This window comes from Maniola jurtina, chromosome 13 (genome assembly GCF_905333055.1).
Source record: "Maniola jurtina chromosome 13, ilManJurt1.1, whole genome shotgun sequence".
Taxonomy (NCBI): domain Eukaryota; kingdom Metazoa; phylum Arthropoda; class Insecta; order Lepidoptera; family Nymphalidae; genus Maniola; species Maniola jurtina.
Window position 1 is genome coordinate 11,218,107 of NC_060041.1, and position 25,407 is coordinate 11,243,513.

Sequence of the window (25,407 nt, forward strand, 5' to 3'; positions counted from 1 at the left end):
CCTTAAAAAATTTGGACAGTAAAGAAGAGTGTCATCTCACCTCATAGGCCGGCATATGCAGGCTGTCCTTGATGACGGGCATGCTGTTCCGTGGCCCGATGAACGCCATTTTCTCATTTTACTCACGCTCACATTGATATCACTAGCAACACAAAACCGCGCGTTTTCACTGTTTTCACTGCACAATACACTATCACTTATTGGATATTGTTATGTTACGGTGCTCACGAGAGATTTCAATGGTGGTTGGCTAGAAAAATGTTTTTATAAGTAAAAAAGAAGTCTTCTTCGTCCTAGCTGTTCCCGGTATTTAACCAGGTTGCTAAATCAAAGAATGGAATTAAAGAAAACAACGAGATTTATTAGTCTTAGATTTTCACTATATAAAGTCGAATTACTTTTGAAGAACAAGGATCAAGTATCATGGATGAGGTTCGAAATCTTTAATCATTCGGATTTCAGCCCTCCAGCCTATCTAATACTGTTGATATTATTTAGTAAAACTGTGCAGGGTGAGAATCCCTTTATGAGATCACATAACTCCATCATCCTTACAAATATAGCTATTTAACTAGCTATAAATAATACCTAGCTTAAGATTTCCAGTGTTAGCCATCACGGTTTGGCCGTATAATACGGTCCAATTTGTAATTTTCACGGTCTTTACCACTATCTGGCGATTACGATTTTAGCACTCGTATGACCTAGTGATCGGAATCGCATTAATACGGTGTTCAATCGAGCGTGACGGATACGATTTTGAATTTAGGTTAAAATAAGAGCTGTTATTTGTCAAATTGAAGACTCGTTGATGGCGAAGCGCTGGTCAATTCTAAACTTCAAAATTTGGAACATCGAGAAATGTGGCTTGTCTATCAGTATTCTAAGAGAAAAATATGTTCTGGAGCGTGTGTCCAAGAACTTCTTGACCTAGTTCCTCATTCACTTCTACTTCCTTTCTACTATCCCCTTCGATTTTAATGTGATTTACCTTCAAGTGCCTTCAAATCAAGAATGAATAGGCATCTTCTAGGCAAGTGGGCTCCATTTTAGGGTGCTCATCACTTGCCACCAGGTCTGATTGCAGCCAAAGCGCTATAGTCTATTTTAAAAAAGAAAAAAAAAATCGTGATGAACCAAACTCAGCTAACCTCTACCCCTTCGATATGGCATGAATACAATCCATGACACTGTCAAAATGACGTTAAACGGAACGTAGATAACATCGATTGATAGTATGATGCTACGACGAGTTAGCGCGGTAGCTGTGATTAATAGTTATCTTCTTACAACTTTTATAATTTAACTGAATTTATCGTATTCTGGGTGCAATTTATGGTCAATAGAAAGAGATTGTCGGCCATTTAGAGGCGATTACGTTCATCTGTAACTGTTAGGCTAAGATCTATAGAGAATTCTTGGACTGAATTTGATACAGTTAAAATGAGACAATTTAACTGTATCCCCTATCTACTAACTCTATCGACCTATGTACGTCTCTGACATAAATATGTCGTGCTTTAACTCTAAGTAAAACTAAGCATAGCTTCAGACTTCAGTGATAGGCCTGCCAGGGTTCAGGAATTTAAAATGTTAATTTAGACCAGTTTGATACCGAAATAATCGTCTACATCAGTTTCATGTCAATCAGTCGTCAATTTCATTGATTCACGCCTCACGGTCATGGACTAAACTAAGTAATGCCAAACTGAGCGTGTTACCCTCGTGGTTGATTTACTTTTGGTTTGTATAAATAACTAGCTGATGCCCACGACTTTGTCCGCGTGGATTTAGCTGTTTTTAAAAATCCCGTGGAAACTCTTTGATTTTCCGGGATCAAAGTAGTCTATGTCACTCTCCAAGTCTTTAACTGTACCCATGCAAAAATCACGTCAATCCGTTGATCCGTGATTGAAGGACAAACAAACAAACACACTTCAGCATTTATAATATTAGTAATGACTGGCAGCTCACCCCGGCTTCGCACGGGCGCAATAATTTTCTTGGGGATCACAATTTTTTTTGAAAATAAGGCCTTTATCACTCAGGTAGTGTAGCATTTTCCTGGTGAAAGAATTTTCAAAATCAGTTCAGTAGTTTCAGAGATTACTTCCTACATACAAACTCATAAAATTTACGTATTTATAGTATTAGTATAGATATCACGTTTTTTACAAAGAAGCTACACGTAATCTGACAAATATTAACTACTTATCCGCTAGTAGGTAGTGTAATAATAGTAAACAGTTCCTATAATACTTAGCTCTAACATTGACCAAGGCCAGAGGAAATTAACACTTTTTGCTAACACCTATGCTGTAATCAAGTGTTTATTTAAGCACTTTGCTTTTAATAATGTAGATGAAAAAAAAAACAAGAAATCATCCTGATCATGCCTATTAATATTTAAAGTGTAAAAAACTAAACTCCGATTACGAATTACAGTTCCCATTACGAAGGTTGAAAATGCGCAGTCGGCTCTGTAAACTCTGTTAGCTACTATACTATCGTCTGAGTGATCATTATATTGTCTGACTTTTTATTTTAAGCAGTTCAGTTTTAAGCAGAGACGCTCAGGAGCGAATCTGGTGTGTGACAATTAGTCAAATCAGTATCTTTTATCAAACGTCAAAATACGCGCTTAGTACGCGAGCCCCTATGAAATACTGGCGTGTGACGTATCATTGTTAATGATTTGGCGTGCTTTTTGACGTGACAACGTCTTATAATTCGATAGAGCCGGCTGCACGCACGAAAAAACATGACTCATGCGGCGTTACCTCGCTCTGAGGCGTTCCATGTAAGGCTTGAAGTGCAAGCGAGAGCGCGGAACGAGCGACAAAGAAGCAATCGGCCTTTGTTGTCACGTTCAACTATCGTCAGTAAACTGACTTTACAGACAACCAATTTTTTTAGTTTAATCGATAATATAAAATAACAAAAGACTTGGATCTTACGTATATTGGAAGATCCCCTATTTAATAATCACTGAAACTTTTTTTTGACATAGGCAAATACGTACCATATTGGGCGATAGGACTACAAACGGAAGCATTTGATAGCTAACGTGCTTCTTATTTGACGCTCGCTTCTGCTAAGGGGCTAGATGCTCGGACAATAATAGCCAATGTGCGCCCAAACACAAGCACATAGTTACAGTTCCAGTGCACTTTGCAACCCACCCGCGTAGCAGAACCATACCAAGAACTCTGCACTTTTCGTGCAGCTACAGCTATCATTTTGTGTTCTCTATTATGGCCTACCAAAAGCACTTGTTACACAATGTTACACGTATCTTTATAAGATTAATAAGAACGCGCAACTCCTGGAGGCAATGATAGATCGAGAAAGTGTTTCAATTTAATGTACCTACTAGGTTTCTCAGGTGAAAGTCTGCACTAACTCTAGGGTGCTACAACCTTTTATGGGTAGAGCGGTATGTTGCAATTTCTGATTATTATTTTATGGAATTTTCCTAGTTACGGACGACGGTCCTTTCACATTTTACGCCTCAGCATATGTATAAAAACCAATCACGCCATTCATCTTCAGATAAAATAAGAAATCCAGAATCAGATCCTTACTACATAGCCATACTTAGCCTTTGCTTTTTGCCGGTTCTGACCTTCGGTTAAAATCGCTGTCGCTCACTACACAGTCTTCCAACCGCTGTCGAATACAGATTATTATTATTATCAGTGAGCGCAAATCAAAAAGTTGCCACGTTTAATAACCATCAGTGACAGTGTATGGGAGCTATTAACAAGTAATTAGCATGGCCCTGGCCCCTGTCTCTCTACTAAAGTGCCCTAGTCCTGATTCGCTCTATCTTAAAGACAATGTAACGTACGAATAAAAATAGTTTCTTCTATTCTAAACCTTATTCTATGAATCCTAAGGACTATCAACAAAGCAACCAAGCTATTACTCAAGAATCAGAACAATCGTATCGGGTCAAGTGCTTGAAAGGCATTTTGCGTGTGGGTTGCCACTTGGATACAAGATTTTTCAGATGTAGGTAGGTAGCTGTAAAACGAATGGCGAATCACTATCGAGCATTGTCGCTCGGTAACTGCATAAAAACACGTAACCTAGGCAACTGATGAATAGTCAATTTACGGAAGATTATGTGTCGCTACCTATGGCTCTCATAAGAAAGCTCAATAGTCACTTAGCGGGCGATGCAGGAGAGAGTTACTCGTATGCTTGGAGTTTCTCTACTTCTCTACGTGATCAAATGAGAAATGAGGAGATCCGTAGGAGAACCAGAATAACCGACTTAGCTCAGCGGGTTGCAACGCTGAAATGGCAATGAGCAAGGCACATAGTTCGATAAACCGATAGACTTTGAGGTCCCAAGGTGTTAGAATGGTGATTTCCCACCGGAAAACGCGGCGTTGGAAGACCCCTACTAAGGTGCACAGACGACATCTAACGAGTCGCAGAGAGCCGCTTGATTCAGGCGTTTGCAAATCCCTACAAGAGACCTATGTACATCAGCTGACGTCTATCAGTTGATAATCATGATGATAATGACGCATTTGACCTGCCTCGGGCCGACCAGCATCGACTACACAGTATGGATACCTATCTAATTGAGATTTTCAAAAGCAAATATTTAGAGTACTGCACCACACTGCAGTTGAGCGAAATACACGTGTACAGGTAGCGAAATGCAGATTTCAAAAGCCTTTTCATTTGCATTTAATAAACGAGCTACAGTGAGTTGTGTGAGAAGTAATGTATTAAGCTAAGCAAATGGAAGAAATTAAAAATAGTTATGTGGTAAAGATTTTATTCATGTGTGAGTTGGATCGTGGAATTGAAATGAATAATTAAGTAATGAGTGGACTCTCACGGGACAAAATTTGGCTTGACAAACTTATTATGCTTTGAATATAGATTAGGATAAAATATGTACCTTAGTATAGTCATAATAATGATGTGTACGTGCATCAATTCTGACATCAATGTAAGAATCCCGTCAATCGAATAGCAATCGCGTCGTTCACGCATGAACGACTCGGTCGTGAATCGCAACTTGCTCTCTCGGTCTCGGTGATCAATAGCGATAAATCGTCGAGGAGAGAACTCACTAACTGTATCATGAATAATCTAAATTACCTACTTTACAGTCTGTTTGTTCGTTGCTTACAAATAAATCTACTTATAGCTAATTTCAGATACATAAGGTATTGTTGATGAGACATGGTTTATGACTGCAATAAATTATTAACCTTTAATTTGAGATGTGATTTAGAGCATCTGGAGTGAATCATTTATTCGTCCAGAATTCGTCTAACTTCATTCTGCGATGGTTCCCAAGATTTCAACAAGGGGCGGATCACCAAATTCAACGTGTTCATGGGCAGCGGTATACACTTAACATCAGGGGTGGGTTCCCATCGAGTCACACTCAATCGTGTCACAGTTTGACTCGTTGGGAGATAGCAGCTTATCGATTTTTTCCCATCGAGTCACACTGTTCCCAGTTGCAACCTTTTTATACATTAGCATTTCCAACGAGTTATCCTTTAGCTGTGGGTGTGACTCGGTGGGGAAAAAAATTTAACATAGTCCCTACGAGTCACACTGTTACTGGATTTGGTGTGACTCGTTGAGCACCTACCAAATCAGGATGACCCGCCTTACTACAAAGCCCACTGAGCAAATCAAATAACTCGCTCGCACGTCTATATCAGCAACAATGTAAATAGCAAACAGAAGAATAAAACCTTGTGCAACAAGCTAGCAATATGAAACACGGTCATTAAGCAACGCTATTTATTATGCGATTTCGAGTAGACATGTCACGATTACAGCCGCGGTCACGAATACGATTCTCTTGCCACGCCTGTGATGATGATCTACATTGATTTCAGATATATCTGACAAGGACCGCTATGCGTATGAGAAAGGTACAACCTTTATAGGAAGTTACTACCACAATATTCCATTACCAAGCCCCAAGAAATGTTTCACGGGGGATTCGATAAGTGATGAATCCTACAACTTGCACGGTTTTTTCAATGAAGTGACGTAATAGATCGTTCTCGCGCTAGTCCTTGTGCTACTTATGAGAATTTCTAGATAGAAACTCAAGCAACAAGGCTAGGCTTTATTAAACCTAAACTTAGAGCTTTTTGAAGCCTTTGTCAAGAGCAAAATAATATCTTGAAGTACATTTTTAAAATTTATTTCACCTTCTTTTAAGTAAGTATAATAGTTACTGTACTTTAAAGTAGGATTTATTGAAAAAAAGTGCGGGCAAAAGCAAGTCGACAACTCTAGGTATAGTATAGAACAATTAATAGAGCAGAATATATTTTTGTTCAAATAAACTTTTGCAAGTGCTTTTGAAAATAATAAACGTCAAAATAATTTACCACTCGTTCGGAATGCCGTTCCTAGCGAAAAGAACCGGCAAAAACTCGGCGGTTGCACTTTTCAAATGTTCAATTTACAATAATATTATGCCATACCGTATGAGCAATTGCAGCCCCACGTATTGCTGGAGCGAGTCCAATCCATGTGTTTTTATCATTTACATAATCTTCGATTGTATGACATAAGCTTTTTTTAGGATCATACTTTTATTTGTATTTTCTAGAATAGGTGCAACGTACCACGGAAGCATAATAACATAAGACAATAAAACCTGACGGATTGCGTAGACACTCAGCAGGTAGGTACGACTTTCTGATTGCCATTATTTCCGCCGCCAGCGCGGAAGTCATATCTCTACGCATCGTGCCTACGTTATGAACTTTTCCATCTAACTTATAAATTACAGCTACGAGTAAATTGTAGAAGTTGAATCGTAAAAGTTCCTTTCCGGCAAGAAATATAAAAGTTTTGTAGAAAAGAGTTATAAAATACGAAACCGACGACGATGTGGAAAAACCTGCACGGTAAAGTTTGAATGCAAAAAATACACGATCGAATTTTTCCTTCTTTTCTTTGGATACCGATTATTATTTTTCTTTTCTATTTCTAACATGAACAGCAAGCAAGCGCTTCTAGGTACCCACCCGTTACCAGCCACGAACATTTGCAGAACAAGAATCGCATAAGGATGTATTTTTAACCCCCGACCCAAAAAGAGGGGTGTTATAAGTTTGACGTGTGTATCTGTGTATCTATGTGTCTGTGTATCTGTGTATCTGTGTATCTGTCTGTGGCACCGTAGCGCCTAAACGAATGAACCGATTTTAATTTAGTTTTTTTTGTTTGAAAGGTGGCTTGATCGAGAGTGTTCTTAGCTATAATCCAAAAAAATTGGTTCAGCCGTTTAAGAGTTATCAGCTCTTTTCTAGTTTTCTTGTATAAAAGAAGGTTAGATAACCGTTAGGTTCATAATATTCAAGTGTCAATTGACAAATGTCAAGCTGTCAAGATGGACGTTGCCTAGATATACATAATTATGTATTTGAAAATGATTTGTCGGGGGTGTTGAAAATTTTTAATTTACACTTGTATAACAAAACCTTTGATTAAGCGTGCTACATAGTACATTCCAATAAATTGAACAGGTCACGAGAATTTAGTATCAAATAAGTAGGAACTATTGCACCTTTTCAGTCATAATATTATTCAGTACTCGAGACACTAACGACTGTACTGTACACATACCTACAACAAGAAATCGACAAAAACTGTGGTGTACAAGGCGAGATCGAAAGTGGTTCGCAAGTTGTAAGCAAACAATTTAATACAGAGGCAAGTTCACTCTTGAGTAGGTACTCACTTTATTACATTTGTATGTACAATGTACTTACCTACATACAATATGTATCTTCATTTTACTACTCTATCACACTAATATATTATAAAGGCGAAAGTTTGTTTGTATGTGTGTGTGTGTGTGTGTGTGTGTGTGTGTGTGTGTGTGTGTGTGTGTGTGTGTGTGTGTGTGTGTGTGTGTGTGTGTGTGTGTGTGTGTGTGTGTGTGTGTGTGTGTGTGTGTGTGTGTGTGTGTGTGTGTGTGTGTGTGTGTGTGTGTATGTTTGTTACTCCTTCACGCAAAAACTACTGGACGGATTTGGCTGAAATTTGGAATGGAGATAGATAATATCCTGGATTAGCACATAGGCTACTTTTTATCCCGGAAAATCAAAGAGTTCCCGCGGGATTTCGAAAAACCTAAATCCACGCAGGCGAAGTCGCGGGCATCGGCTAGTAACACTATAACATTTGACTACACTAATACCTACCTATTCTACCTATTTACTCATTTGCATCTACATATTGCGGCCCAGTGACCATTGGCAGTGCGAGAGGTTACAAAAGGAGTAAGCCTCTTACAGCCTCTCGCACTGCCAAGGGTCACTGGTAGAGATCTCTTATAGAGATAAGTGCTTCCCTGACCACTTTTTCTTTCTTTTTCTCCTTATTGTTCCAACTTTTTGGTACAAATAAAAAAAGGACAAAGATTTTTTATTTAATGGTTAGATTAATGAAGCAAAGAAATATATTCGTTTCGTAACAAAATATCAATTGGCTTATCTTGGCGGGGCTCTACCGTGCATCCTGATTTCTAATTTAATGTCAAACTTAGGCTGACTTACAACGACCACCGTCAGCACTAAAAAGGATACCTAAATCAGGCAGTCTGTATTTATATACCTACGCCTATATTTAAGTAATATCAAATAGTGCTCAAAGAGTTTGATTAAATAAAACTTTTTCAGCACTAACTCAAACTAACATACTAATTTGCACCATATGTACACTTGTAATAAAACAAAATTAGAATTAGTTTCCTATTAATACTGTTGGGTAGTTAGTCGAAATCGAAAGTGACGGACAGGTAGCAATCTAAACTGTTAAAAGCAAGCTCACTTTGAACCGGTAAGTCCGCTGGATATCGATGTTTCACACTTTCTATCATTTAATTAGATTGTCTTACTCGTTTTGACTGCATTTATTTTGTAAATCATTGAGACTGAGGAACCGTTCCACCATTTGCTGATAAACTTTATCTATCGAATAAGTCATTTAGACAGATTTCTAATACAAAAACTGTCACAACGTGAAATTTATTCGTTAAATAAAGTTTATCTCTAAGTTGTGATACAGGCTCTGAGAATTATTGTGATTTGGATTCGCTGAAAGTTTATGAATTAAAGTAAAAGTATAATCATATTTTTTAGGGAAAAACGACATTTTTTTTTAATTCGATAACAAGTAAGCTCTTGACTGCTATCTCACCTGATGCCGTAAGTGATGATGCAGGCCAAGATTGAAGCGAGTCAACTTAGAAGGGGTATGGCAGTTTTGATCGAATCCATACCCTTTGTCATTTTCTATGCGGCATAGTACCGGAACGCCAAATAACTTAGCGGTAAGGCTTTGCCGGTAGGATGATAACCAGCTAGGGCTAAATAAAGTACTTTATTTAGAGATTGTTTTGCGCTTTCCAAAGAGTTTGAGCTTATCCCGCATTACTCAATGAGATTGAGTCAGAAGTTAGGTACGTATCTAGGTAGGTACGTATCATGAAAATATACACTCCTCGAACGGACAACTCCTTATAATAGGATAATAACAGTTATTACATGCCTAAATTGATAAAATAATGACTATAAATAACTGCAATCACAGTAGCAATCCTATAAAGGTGATTCCGCAAAGTCAAGTCTCCAAATAGGGTTTTATAGGGTCCTAAAATGGAGGTTTAAGTTGACCAGTTCGGAGCTGGTGTATCCGGCACCAAGATGGCAATGTTTCCGGTCGTCTGTCGCCATCGCCGTTAATGGTCGGATTAACGGTATTGTCAGTCAGTTTACTGTAGCGTGTCTTATTGTTTCGTTTTCTCGAGTTTTATTGCTAAGCTAGAACACTACTAAGTAATATTTGAAAGTTATCTAGATAAGTAACTATTGGGATGTATTGGTATCGGCATTAGATCATGAGCGTACTCCATCCATTGGCTTTTGACTGACGGCAACATCTTAGATTACAGCTATGAATAAAAAATCTATTCAGGTCAGCAGACCTTAGTTGACAACCATTCAAAATGTTTTCAGAATTGCTTTTTTCGGCGACTTCGTCGGCGTGATATGATTAATAGCCTAGAGCACTTGGGGATAATATAGCTATCTATCAATAAAAAAAATCAAAATCGGATCTGGAGATTATCTTGTACGACCTACACTCTCAAACTTCTCTTTATAATATTAGTCTTAGATTTCGTTAGGTAATTATTACTGATTATAGTAATACTCGTAAGTCCTAGTCATAATATGTGCTGGCTCTTGGCAACCGATAAGTTAGTGTATTACATAGTAACTATAGTATATTTCTAACACACACACAGGTACCATTGTCTGAGAGTCATATTGTTTAACATACACGCACATTAAAAAAGAAAGTACGTAAAAGTGTATTCGATCATCTGTTAAAAACTACAGCAAAAGTGAAAGACAATGTACGATGATGAGGCATACAACTGAATCTAATAACTTACGAGAAGTTTTTACATGATTGACGCGGGCGATGCATTTTTCATTAAAAAAAAATCCGATAATTATGAGTGGTTTATCAAGTTCTTATTACTCTAAATAAGTGTGTTAAATTCAACTGGTTTTGCGATATTAACTTTAATGACTAAAAAAAGTTATAATAATTAAACAAACTGGCCTTCAGTTATCTGCTATATATAGTTTAATGCTGAGTGCTATATTAGTTATATGCTGAGACTCAATTAAGAAGCAATTTATATTTTATAGGTATATTGACTTGATAGAGAAATCACCACACCCTCCCGTAGTCAATTAAAAATAAAAATCTGATCAACAATTTATTAAAAGATGATAATGTACTTAAAAGAAAATAATGATTCATCACAGTCATATAATCCTCAATATAATATATTCATTCGTTCATTCACAGATGGAGCAAAGGAAAACACCTGAATAGGGAGTAACGAGATGCGGCGACCTTGTACGCTTCACTACACCCACATGGGAGAGCCAGTAAAAGCGCAATAGACTCCTAAAATATTTAAAAAGTCGATACACATTTAATCGATAGCAATTTATTAATAGTTGAAAATTAAATAATTCATTAGTAATCAAAAGAAAATAATAATAATTCATCACATAATCCTCCACACAATCTATTCATTCTTTCATTCACAGCCATCTGTGAATCCTGTGTGCAAAGGAAAACACCTGAATGGGCAGTAACAAGATGCGGCCTTGTACGCTTCACTACACCCACACGGGAGCAGCACAATAGAATTCTAAAAGATTTAAAAAGTCGAATTTATTAATAGTCGCAAATTAATTAATCCAAAAGTAATCAAAAGAAAATAGTAAAAATTCATCACATAATCCTCCACACAATCTATTCATTCGTTCATTCACAGATGGAGCAAAGGAAAACACCTGAATGGGCACTAACGAGATGCGGCGACCTTGTACGCTTCACTACACCCACATGGGAGAGCCGGTGAAAAGCACAATACAATTCTAAAAGATAAAAAACTCACCTTTACGGTTTACCTATTCATTACTTTTATTTTTATAGCGTAGTGAACTTTGATATTTGATCCTACCTACTTTGACTAAGATTTTCGATTTGGAGAGCCAACTAATGGAGACACAAGTGTAAATTACAAATTTATAATACCCCCGACAAGTGAAGGTTACTGTAACTAGAAAAGAGCTGATAACTTTCAAACGGCTGAACTGATTTTCTTGGATTATAGCTAAGAACACTCTCGATCAAGCCACCTTTCAAAAAAAAAAAAAACTAAATTAAAATCGGTTCATTAGTTTAGGAGCTACGATGCCACAGACAGATACACAGATACACACGTCAAACTTATAACACCCCTCTTTTTGGGTCGGGGGTTAAAAAGAATAATTATCAATTTGATTTAACCCTTTAGTACAACTCCAGGTATAACTAGAGCGTTAGGTTATTTTTTTATTAAAATCTAAATAACTATTAACAAGTGTAAATTAAAAATTTATAACACCCCCGACGATCCAAAGTATTTGAGTTTTCCAAAACATCATTTTCAAATAAATAATTATGTATTTAGGCAACGTCCATCTTGACAGCTTGACATTTGTCTATTGACATAATATTATGAACCTAACGGTTATCTAACCTTCTTTTCTACAAGAAAACTAGAAAAGAGCTGATAACTCTTAAACGGCTGAACCAATTTTTTTTAAATTATAGCTAAGAACACTCTCGATCAAGCCACCTTTCAAACAAAAAAAACTAAATTAAAATCGGTTCATTCGTTTAGGCGCTACGATGCCACAGACAGATACACAGATACACAGATACACAGACTCACAGATACACAGATACACACGTCAAACTTATAACACCCCTCTTTTTGGGTCGGGGGTTAAAAAAACTTTATGTCCAAAATGCACCAACAGTATTATGAAAGAAACAAGCCATTGATGGATTGGGCCTTGGGGATCCTTGCAATCGATGTAATTGGCTGGCTGGCTGGCTGTCATATTTGGGAATTTAAGCCAAATGTTACTCAAAACTAGAGGTGAGAAATTATAGGCAGTGAAAATACCGCAATGTATGAGAAAGCTGACCTATATCGACCTATGTATATTTTAAAATTACGCTTATGTAAAACCGATTCTAGGCGTTTATAAAAGTGGGTTAGAATCGTGCTACCGCTGACATTTCACAGTTCACCTGGCTGTATGATTGCTTCTAAAATTGCCTCCAGTTCAATTTAAATGAAACATATTTTGCGAACTATTTTACTAATATCTATGCAAAATTATCATGTAGAGTTCTTGTGTACACTCCAGCCCTATGGTTTTGTGGCGAAATTGCTTTAGTAATCGCTTAAAATTTTTGCGTGCTCAAATTAATCCTACATTTTCAATATAATAAAACGTGTAAACGTATAAAAGAAAAGAAATTGCACCGTTATTCAAAAACTCATAATCCCTGGCTTGAGGGTGCACTTGTGGTTATGTATTTGTGCTTGCTAAACAAAAGTCTTTGAGGCCACAGAGTTCAACCTTCCATTTTATATTATTTTCGAAAGAAAATAACTAGAAGAAGCGCTAAATATAAACGTATCATATTTTTTTAATATACCTACTTATACTAATATTATAAATCTGAAAGTGTGTCGTCTGTCTGTCTGTAACCTTATCACAAACTATCGGTTTAACCAATTTTGACAAAATCAGGTACAGAGATACAAGAGACTGACATCAAGCTACTTTTTATCCCAGAAAATTAAAGAGCTCCCACCAACCTAAATCCGGACGAAGTCGCGGGCGTCATCTTCTAGTAAATATTTTTCTCAATATACTTTTACATGTTTGTATCTTGTACATTTCCATATAATTGTTTCAGGAGCAAACCTGATAGTGCAAGTCACCACGTTGTTTGTTTAGTATGCAGTTCAGAAGATAACTTTATGGAGATTGCTCTTCCATAGAATATTATACGTTACGCGTACTTAGTTCAATCTCATCGCTCGATCGCATTGTGAATCTGCTCACTTTGCGCACGTCTTGGGCACTGCGATTCGGTAACATAGCTACACTTACGTCACTTCTAGTGTAATTATAGACCATTTTTAAATCTGCAATTCATTCACATTATTGTTCTCACTGTATTGAATTTTTATCTTAAAGATTACATAAATTCAGTGCGAATTTATCTGCATTACTTATCAATTAACTACTTAATTTAAATATTTAGATGCATTAATACTACCGCATATGATTTACTTTTCTTTTACTTTTACTTTGCAACTAAAGCAACTAACTAAACCAACTAAGTTTAGTTGCTTTAGTTGCTTATCGCTATATTATTTTAATACTACAGTATACAAAAATATAGTTTCTATTCTGGTCTTTTTCGCTATTGACAATGCAGATAAAGACCATAATAGTAGGTATTCGATCAACTACTTCATTATCCATCCAAGCCATTGATCACTGATCTTAAGGACAAATTGTTAATTTTCTGAAACTCATTTTCATTAAGTAATATCTGTGTTTGTAATACATGTACTTACATCCAAAATCATAAAGCAATTTATCAGATAGCTAGTAATTAAACCATAAATTACTATTTGGTAAAGTGACATAAAGTAAAACCTGAAAAACTGTAATTGATAACACATCCTACGAGTTACAAATTAAAAATATTTTTGAGAGATCAACAAAGACTTAAAAAAAAAAAAAAGAATATTAGCCATGTTAAATGACTAATATTCCCCTTTCCTCTCCAACTAAGCGTCAGGCTTGTGCTAGGAGTAGGTACGACAATAGTGCAACGGGCGGGGTTTGAACCGTAGACCTTTCGGTTTTCAGTCCACTCCTTTACCGGTTGAGCTATTGAGGCTCTGAGACTATAAACTTAAGCAGCAGGTCAGAGATTACCTTGAGTAAGAACTGTACCTATCTGTTTATCGAAATAATTATAACCATGCGAAAGATGATAAAGAAAATAAAGATGTAAGAAAAGTAAAAGATAAAATCGAGCTCGCTCTTTTAGAGTTTCGTATAATATAATTTATGAGCAACATAATATTTTGGATGGATGAAATATTTCATTTCCGAGCTAAACATCGCAACAAATTAGGTACCTAGAAACAAAGAAATATCAGTTTTTGAAAATTCCCACGTTTTTTGGCTATAATTAAAAAACTACTTTATGCAGTTACCGCTTTTAGTAAGATATTTAATAAGCAGTGTAACAGTTATTGCATGTTACGTAGTGAGGCTTTTTGTTTCTCGTGTAACTCCAGTTACTTCACGCTCAATTATAATGCGAAATTATTCAATTATTACCTTCAGTCCTACCTACTGTGACTACGTGGGCGTATCTACGCACTACGGGGGCGTGAAAATTAAGTATAATTACCTACCTAACATACATATACTTTTTTATATAATTTGTATTTTATATTTGTTGGCGTTAAATTCATAATTATAATTGGGATGATGCTTATGTCAAAAATAAATAATTTCTTGGTAATGATTAAATAGTCAGTCTTCCAAAATTCGTAAAATCCACGTCCGCTGTTAGTTTTAAGTTTGCTAACCATTTTAAATTATCGATTTAACTAAAAAAGTACGTCAAATTACGTCAAACGTTTATGACGTCATATCGTGAATTTCATATAAGCTCTCTTACTAAGCGAGCGTTTTGACGTTTGATAAAAAGTCACTGATTTGACTAGTAGTCTTGAGTAGTCATCATCCCTATTAACTATTGGGTCAGTTTAAATTATCTTTCCTAAGGAAGAGGTTCTCAATTCGTCGGAATCTTTTATTTTATTTTATGTATGTTCCCCGATTGGACCCATTTGGATTTTTTTTTGTCTAGCCATGTCTAATGCTCATAGTTCAATTTATAGTAAATACTTACCTAACGCAAGCTGTGGCGACCATTAAGTGGGTCTACAAGTTTATTTTAAATTATTTTTTAGTAATAAATAGTTTAAATTATAACCTATAGACACTTTATGCATTGGAGTCTAAAATTACAATTTCCCAGTAATTTCGGATCACATCAAACTGTCACTTTGCCAGTAACCAGATAAATACACAATGACGAGAAATTCTCGATATCGGGAATTCATTAGAAGCGAACTAGTAACCAGCCAGTAAATTATTCAAATGCTTCAGGCATCAAAACGTATAATTAAGACGGAATGAAGTCTCGACATGCATCTCGAGCAGACCTCGCAATATGATGATGTAACGAATCTATCACAGAATGCAAATTTTTTGAAGAGCTGACAGGAAACTTAATGGTAATAGGAACTACATTTAAATAATTTCTGTGAGTGTAATGTATTGAAAAGAGTTGGAAGAAATTATGAAAAAGAACCTTAATAACTCACAAAACGTTAACTCCAGATAACGTAGGACAATATTATGATGTCCTAAGCATCCCAAATATTTGCCATAAACATTATCGCAAACATTTGGGATGTTAAATGTTTGGGAAATGATGGGTCTAAATGTGCAATACATTTAGACCCGTCATTTCGATTTAGTGATTGTCATGTATATCCCTTTCATAATGCTCTTTGTGAAAAAAGCTAGCCAAATATCATCAATTCAGTTTAGATCTGAGATTGTGTAACAACAACTGATCTAGCTACAATGTCGGCAAATCTAGGTAGATATTTGGTGACATAAATAAATAGTTAAACATGGTTATCTTGTTAAATTGCCTTTACTAAATTACTTCCGAACATTACCAAAGTTTTGTTGGCCACTGGTAATATGGTTTTAGGACACCGTTCAACAAACTTTTATAGCTTAAATTACTAAAACCAAAGTAGCTACTGAACAATTAGTACCAATTTTACTTCGGTGTCAGCTCGCAATCCAGCATTTGGGCTATGCTGAAGAATACCGAAGGCTTTCTAATACCATCTATACTAATAAATAAAATTGGAGTGTCTGTCTGTAATTTCGAAATAACTACCTCATATTAAGCTCATATGGTTATTTGAACGATACCAACACCGAATCACACATTTTTAAAATTTTTGTCTGTCTGTCTGTCTGTTTAAAAAGGCTAATCTTGGGAACGGCTGAACCGATTTTGACGGGATTTTCACAGACAAGTAGAGAATTTATCAGGGAGTAACATAGGCTACTTTTTTAACCGACTTTCAAAAAGGGAGTTGTGTTTTTCTACCTATGTACACCGAAATCTCCGAGATTTCTGAACCGATTTGCGTCATTTCTTTTTTAATCGATAGAGGAACTTTGCGACATTGTTTCATAAAAAATTTGGAGTCCAACTCCTCAATCCTGATGCTGCAGGGGATCTGACTAATCCACGCGGGCGAAGCTGCGGGCATCAGCTAGTGTTCAATAATAATGATAACAAGTCAAAATGGCGACCTTGCAGACGGCCTCTAGTTGCAAGGCGGGAACCACTTGGTACATAACAGCATAACTCACTGTCTTCACACGTCACGGTCTGGCGCGTCGCTTGCGTGTGTGCGGACTACTTTTTACTTAGTTCTAACTTGCTAACACATAGTTTGGAATGGGGAACGCGTTCTTAGTAAAGTGACTGAAATTGTACCTACTGGTAGAACAAATTTTACAAAAACTCTGCAAGTACTCATGCAACTACCTCATGCTAAACAGGAGATCATTGATTCAAGATTTGTGTTTATTGTCATCCACATCATCATAATGGTAACCCATCAATCATTTGTACTTATATTTCTTTGTATTGGAGACACAAAAGATAATAAGAAACTCTTTTTTTCTCTGGAGATACTTTATCACTTCTTTATGTCTATACTAGCTGATACCCGCGACTTCGTTCGCGTGGATGTAGGTTCTTTAAAATTCCCGTGGGAACTCTTTGATTTTCCGGGATAAAAAGTAGCCTATGTGCTAATCCAGGGTATAATCTATCTCCATTCTAAATTTCAGCCCAATCTGTGTAGTTTTTGCGTGAAGGAGTAACAAACATACACACACACACACACATACAAACTTTCTCCTTTATAATATTAGTGTGATGTCGTGTCTATCAAGAGCTGCCAAGACCTATAGGTTACTTCCCATTGACCTAGAATCATGAAAAGCAGGAAGCAATGTCTTACATCACAAGTAAAGGGGGAAATGCGAAAACCGTGAATTTGTGATTACATCACAAAATAAAATAAAAAGTTGTTACTTGTATAGTACGATGACGAAATATTTAATGTGACTAATTATACCAAACCTTGTATTATACACGTTGATATATCATAACATATTGCATGCTAATAGGCAGGTTGTAGGGTACCCTTTTTAACGCCCGACCCAAAAAGAGGGGTGTTATAAGTTTGACGTGTGTATCTGTGTATCTGTGTGTCTGTGTATCTGTGTATCTGTCTGTGGCATCGTAGCGCCTAAACAAATGAATCGATTTTAATTTAGTTTTTTTTGTTTGAGAGGTGGCTTGATCGAGAGTGTTCTTAGCTATAATCCAAAAAAATTGGTTCAGCCGTTTAAAAGTTATCAGCTCTTTTCTAGTTTTCTTGTAGAAAAGAAGGTTAGATAACCGTTAGGTTCATAATATTATGTCAATTGACAAATGTCAAGCTGTCAAGATGGACGTTGCCTAGATACATAATTATTTATTTGAAAATGATGTTTTGGAAAACTCGGATCTCGGATACTTTGGATCGTAGGCGCGGAATAGTCCAAGAAAATCGGTTCAGCCGTTTGAAAGTTATCAGGTCTTTTCTCGTTACTGTAACCTTCACTTGTCAGGGGTGTTATAAATTTTTAATTTACACTTGTTGTTTTTGTAACATCTCCACTGTTTACCCATATTCGCAATATTGAATCGATGGTACGGGTCGGAACCCTTCGTGTGCGAGTCCAACTCGCACTTGGCAGGTTTTCATTGGAATAAAGGAATCTAGTGAAACAAAACAGCGCAAATATTATAGTAACTGAGATGATAAATATTCCGCTGAGCAAATCTTCGAATTACACTGATAAGAGCTGCAATTTTAAAACTCAATTTTTTTCATCCTCACGGCGACCTTCCTTCGTTTAACAGGAAGCATCATATAAACTGGTGGAGCTGTAAACAAATTGAGATAAGTGGGGTTAGATCATATCTATCTGGGGAGATGTGAATTTTATTGCGTTTGTTTTGTCTGATAACAGTAGGTGGTGATGAATAACGTGTACGACTTTACTAGATATATATTCAGTACTGTACAAAACATCCACGTCGGATTTCATTAGAATATTTTGGAAATTAGAACACCTGTAAAAACGCTCAGTTTATTTTTATTGTAAAAGAAAGTTGTAACAAGAAAAAGAAAGAAAAAGTGTACAGGGAAGCACTTATCTCTATAAGAGATCTCTACCAGTGATCTCTGGCAGTGCGAGAGGTTGTAAAGGAGGTTTTATTTATGCACGGAAATAATATAAGATCAACTTCACATCCCGGGATTGGAATGTCAGACACAACTACCTTGTATTCAATAGGGAGGCAACCCCTATTTATAAACGGGAATATAATATTCACCGTTTTTCATTAGAATATTTTGGAATTTAGAACACCTGAAAAAACACTGATTTTGTTTATGCAAGTCAGTCATTTAATTAAATCAGGTACTATTGTACACTTTCTGTATCAAAGAATGATATAGTGGTGATAATTAATTACGTTAACTTAAAACTTTAGCTGCGAGGGTTCCAAACGGGCCCAATTATGAGAAGAGCCCACAACAAAATCAGCCGGGTATGTAAGATGCCTAACTTAAAATTTCGGGGGGCGTAGTGCCGGCGCAACTACCATTCTTATCTTCATAGAAATGGGTTAATAGCTATTATAATCATCACAATAAATGACATCACACTAGCTCACTACGCAGCACCATTAATTTAATAGTGGTCGGCGCTTGGAAATAATGGATTTTATTACGGGTTTAACGTAGCTTGAAATATTCAAATGAGCACCTGCTCATAACGTCTTATATAATTTTATTATTTATCGATGCTTGGTTTATATACTATGTATCGCACATATATGTAAAGTAACGAGTTATTTATTTGAACATAACACAAGAACTTACCTATTATGAACTTACCTATTATGAAACTGATATGATATTTTAGGAATTCAACGTTTTGGGCCTGAAAGATATCAAACAAGGTAAGGCGGGTCATTTAAAACAGTTTTCCTCAAAAAGCCAAATAGACAACAGTTTTCTTGCATCTTTCATTTTCAGTTCCCCATATTGCCCCAGTTAAGTAAATGCATTATACATACAACACAGTGCATTTTAGCTATTAACTATTTAAATACTTTGTCACCAAGTACATCATGTACCTACTTTACATTTCAACAAGTAAGTTCATTAATTCTTCCGTATCTCAAACAAACAGAGCTATATAAGGCTGTAAGCACTGTACGCATTCTAAGTACAAACACAATTCCTAGGTCTAATTATGGCGTATAGGAAGTCATTCAAACGCCATTAATTATGTGTTTTGCCTTTTTATTGAATTACCTTCAAATTACTTATGTAGGTATTTTTTATTTATAAAATGGAACGCAATGATATCAGTATGGTCTTCACTTCCTTCAGCACTGAATATTTATCTAGTTAATTACCAAGTACGAACAAACGTCTGTTAAAGGTGCTGTTGAAGATGGTTGGAATTTGGATCTTGGTCAACTGCCCATTAGTTTTAAAGTTATCAAGGTAAATATTTTGAAGTCTGAATATTTATAATAATAATCAGACCACACAGATGCACAATCGATCGAACTTAAATTATGGGCACACGCGTAACTCAGATTGTGGAAGTTCTATCATGAAAAGCTGTGAAACTGGCGACCAAAAGTTAAAATAAGTACGTCGATTTCACAGTTTTTCATGGGAGAACTTTCAGTTTTCACTATTTCGATGGCTTATTAACGAAGTGAAAAAGCGACTTATCACAAATCGTGATTAATTGCAAGCTTGCTAATGATAAGCCAAAATGTTCGAAGGGCGGCCTCGACAGGAAATGGGTCATAGACGCGAATATCCCACACATAACGATGCTATTAGTAAGTCATAAAATAGTAATACATCATCGTTCAACAAATACGCACCTAATGGCCCGACCTTAGAGACACGCCAAAATATCAACCTACTAGGTTATTAAAGCCCACAGGTTGAGGAATGTCCCCACAATAACACTGTATTTATTGTAATATATTATACAATATTATTTAATATAACGACATACATTGCCAGTTTATTATTGTCAGTTAGCCCCGACGCATACAGATGTAGTGGACTGTTTATTATACACGTCTAACTTAAGTAGATATCAATCAACTTAAATAAAAGTCAGTTAAATGTCATCAATGTATTGTATACTTATTATGAAGTACGCGCTGAAACAATAATTATTTTAACGTACCTACTAATTTTGTTTGCGTTCGTGTGCGCCTAGCCTAACTCGTCTTGGGCCGCGCGTTATTATATAAATGAATTTGTACCTACCTACTATGGTTTACAATAGAATTTACCATCCATGGTCCCATGGGTCAGTTCCCGGTTAAACGATCTTCAATAGGTACACCCATAGGTCGACAACCTCTCAAAAGTCTCTAATTGGATAAAATTAGTCTTAGGTCAACGTTGCATAAAACGCAATCGTTTGTGATAATTTAAGCACTGACATGTTATATTTCTTGCGCTTAAAAGAACCCATAAAATAAAATTCAATCTAGGCGTTTTATTTCAGTATAAATAGTACCTACGTGCCGTAGATTTTATAGATGTACTCGCTCTTGAGGCTTCTAGAAACTTTTCCCGGGCATCCGCTCTTGAGCGTAAATAAATTTCAAAATCGTAGGTATTTTAAAGTAATAGAAAAAATTATTGGTCATAATGCCTACCTACCATTACTATTCAGTATTTAATACAGATTTATTTTCGTGGCCTCCTTAACCGTAGAATATTTGCGGGCGTTATCGGTATTTGCTCACCAACATCATATTGTTTCGTTATGGCTCGAAATGGTTACCTAAAGCTAGGCTCAGACAAATGAACTCAAGATAACTACCCGCAAGTCTTGGGCCAAGCCTGCACAGCGATTTTTATTTCGAACTAGCTGATGCCCGCAGCTTCGCCCGCGTGGATTGGTCAGATCCTCTGCAGCATCAGGATTGAGGAGTTGGACTCCAAATTTTTTATGAAACAATGTCGCAAAGTTTCTCTATCGATTAAAAAAAAAATTACGCAAATCGGTTCAGAAATCTCGGAGATTTCGGTGAACATAGGTAGAAAAACACAACTCCCTTTTTGAAAGTCGGTTAAAAAAGTAGCCTATTTTACGCCCTGGTCAATACTCAACTTGTCTGTGAAAATCCCGTCAAAATCGGTTCAGCCGTTCCGGAGATTAGCCTTTTCAAACAGACAGACAGACAGACAGACAGACAGACAAAAATTTTAAAAACGTGTTATTCAGTGTTGGTATCGTTCAAATAACCATATGAGCTTAATATGAGGTAGTTATTTCGAAATTACAGACAGACACTCCAATTTTATTTATTAGTATAGATTTCACCTGCACTCTGCAAATGCGGTGAGCGCCATACAGCTCCATACTGCACAAAATATTCGCGCGAATTTAACACCAAACCACGTGAAATTGGTATCAAATCACAGAATTATCTCCGCGCGAATTTTGTATCGGAAGTGCGGATATCTCCATAATAAGATTGCAAGTGTTGCAGAATTGCGAAAAAAATCGCGCCACATTTATTCGCTGTTATTCTGACAACTAGCCGCGTGCCCGATGGTATAGTGCGCGCAAAACAAATCGATAATCCAATCTGAACACGAGGAGTTTGTCTGCCCATTGTACAATAACATATCTCAGCCGGGCTTGTCCCGGTTGTATTTAGTCCTACTCTGTGACCTGAGCAAACGGCCATGTTGCAACTTCAAATAGAACTACTTATAAATATTTCGCGCACAATATTAACCATCATCCTCTAGGTAATTCCTAAGGGTTGATTCTCACTGGCATAGAACCGAACAGAGAAAATAAATTCGCGCGAAAATTGTTAAGTAACAAACTATAGAGGTAAATGGGAGCAGAGGTCCTCTTGACGCTTGGAGAGAGCTGTCGAGTGGATGGTAAAGCGAAACAGGGACACGATTTTTTACTTGTTTTTGTACATATATTCTATTGAGGCATTTTGTAAAGAACCCTTTAAAAGTAGCACACATTACCTGAGAACATATTAAGAAAATTATAGTTAAGTGATTATGTAATAGTTACCAACTTACAGCTGAAGTTAAACCTAGACAATTTTAGGCATTTCAATTTTTATAACTTTAAATATACATATTATGCAGTCAAGAAAATGTGTCTAACAGTATATAGTGTATACTAATCTTAATTCTCATAGTTATCTCGAGCGAAAATGATCTATTTTATAACGCTGCGAAATTATAACATAAAGCTTGGGGAAATGAAACCTAAACGTTAAGATTTTAAAGGTTAAATTCGTGTGGTCATATTTTTAATTCCTAAATACATTAGAAAAATTGTGTTTGCTCGATAAACTAGAGACTGTTTGGTTTTAACTCATATCTTTATAGCGAAACCGTTACATTTTTTATTACTTGTGAATTTTTATAATTTCATCATGTTTCGAATTGTATCAAAGTGGGAAACGACTGCAATTTATATGTCGTAATCTTAAAGTATGTAGGTATTGCTTTAAATAAGAAAGTAAGTAAGGTAGCTACGATATTATTAGGAAAAATTTAAAAAGATTTACTTTATGAACTAAGACCCACTAGCATAAGGACAGTGAAACTGATTTACCTACTTAGTTAATTTTTGTAATGCTGTCACTTTCTGACAAGAGCATAATGCTTTTGCTAAAAAGTGACAACTGACAGCATTAAAAAATAAACTACTTAAATTGATTTATGTGTGCTTGTGCAAGTGAGCCTAAGTAAGCAGCTAGTTACATCTTTAAATAGGTATGATCCAATGAGGTATTTATCTACTTGAGAACATAGACGTATTTTATAATATCATACAGCGTACATCTACATCGACGCTTAAGAAGATACAACTACAAGTACCTATTCACGAGAAACTAAGTAGAACTGTTATCGTCTTTTTACATGTGACCTTTTTATGAAGAATTGACCCATAAGATAATAAGCACACAAGTTTGAACGCCCCCTCATATTAGGTACCTACTATCTATCAAATAATGTGCGTGAGTTATTAAGGTAAGAGCATCTTAACTAAAAGATTCTAGAGAGGTAAAGTTCCGATATAATATAGTCAGTGCCTAAACCCCGTAACGACCATATTTTACTTCTTCCCAGGAGCATATATTTGCTATAAGTTTTTATCATAAATACGCTTCGGTCGAGACATAAAATTATTTCCTTTTACCCTCACACTCTTCTTCAATGATAGATTGATGTTATGTTATTATTATTTTTAAAAGATTTATTACTATGCATATAACTTTAGTTAGGTATTTAGGCAAAAGACAAATTATGTGAGAAAGCCTTGGCGTGATATCTACTCATGTGCTGAAGCTAGTATATCCCAAGAACAATGTACCTACCTACCTCTTTGTAAAAAAAATGCTCATTAACTAATGACAAGCGTTATTCAAATTGGTTAATTCTTTAGTAATAATAATTGAGTCTCTAAACTTTTTGCTGCTTAAGGAAAATTACCTTCGCCAATAAATAATTAAAATTCTAAGAAATCATTGGTTGTTATTCGCATATTTTATACTTAATTGATTTTTGGAAGAACCGGAATAGATTGAAATCCGAATAAATTGATCCAAGAATCTTTCTGATCTCAGTCCATCAAATAATTTTGTTTACCAAAACAAATTACAATAGGTAAATAGGTAACATCATAGTTAAAGAAACAAACCGATTCCATATGATTTAAAAGCAGTACACCAATGACCACACTGTAAACCCAGTACCTAGGAACTTTTTCGGCACAAAACTCAACTGCACTGAAGATCACTTGTTCGAATTTCGAATCCGAGCAACAATGACGGTAGGTAACCTTTGTTCGATTCGATTTTCAGCAGCAATACAAATTGCGATTCGATTTTTAAAAGCAATAATAAAATCTGTGTCCGATTTGATTCGATTTACAAACTACTCGCAAGGAGCAATTATTTTCGAATATTGTGAGGCACCGTGTGGCGCGCGCGGCGCGTATGGCTATACTGGTTGGTACTCCGCAGTTGGCTAGGTTCAGTGGGAGCTAAGTTATTACGGAGTTTGTTTTAAGCTAGGTTTACATATGGCAGGTTTTAATTTAATAATTTAGTCGTATGTGTTATCTTTGAATGTTTTATCTTTGAAATAAAACTTCTGTAACGTAGATGCATGTAGTCACGTTCATCAAGAATCTTGGGTGGTAGATGTAAGTGGTCCTCTGTGGGTGATTCGGTTACACAAATTGTTTTAATCCATTGAAGGTTTGCTACGAAATATTACTTTTATATATCGCTCAGTGAAGCAGCAATGTAGAACAACCAATGTCAAATGATCACTGAGTTAGTGAATCATTCTTCTGATCCTAGGCGTCTTCGAAACTGTACCTACACTGAATTTTACCAAAGAAATTGCTGACATGGCGAAATAAGCCATATCTTATGGGTATAATTAGGTACACCCTTCTGCAATCGCTTGCCTACTTAAATAAACGACTTTATCATTAGTTGGGAGGTATTTAATACCTACTTACGTTTATACTAATAAATGACCAATATAATAGGCACTTAGCGTACAAGTACCACATACAAATGTGAAACCGATTACCAATAATATTGTACACAAACACATCATTATGTGAGCAACACAGGTGAGCAATAAATATCCCCCTCTTA

General features: G+C 36.1%; 1 protein-coding gene and 1 long non-coding RNA gene across 15 annotated transcripts in view; one reads left to right on the plus strand and one right to left on the minus strand.

The window, feature by feature from the left end:
- The window catches only part of LOC123871043 (mitogen-activated protein kinase-binding protein 1), a 117,228-nt gene that overhangs the window by 64,648 nt on the left and 27,173 nt on the right, over positions 1-25,407 (minus strand). The window contains exons 1-2 of one of the 14 annotated variants that reach the window (XM_045914602.1): positions 24,435-24,750; positions 41-250 (exon numbers count right to left, since the gene is read on the minus strand). The exons of 9 other annotated variants lie outside the window; for them this stretch is intronic. In XM_045914602.1, the coding sequence (XP_045770558.1) occupies positions 41-109 (69 nt within the window). In that variant the 5' untranslated portion in view covers positions 110-250; positions 24,435-24,750. Of the gene's footprint in view, positions 1-40; positions 323-24,434; positions 24,759-25,407 lie in introns of those variants that run through there. 4 more of the 14 variants (XM_045914593.1, XM_045914591.1, XM_045914592.1 and 1 more) reach the window with 4 other exon arrangements.
- Positions 7,143-17,647, plus strand: LOC123871056. Its single transcript, XR_006797204.1, has 3 exons — positions 7,143-7,157; positions 8,349-8,354; positions 17,585-17,647. It is a non-coding gene; the product is annotated as an uncharacterized LOC123871056 (long non-coding RNA).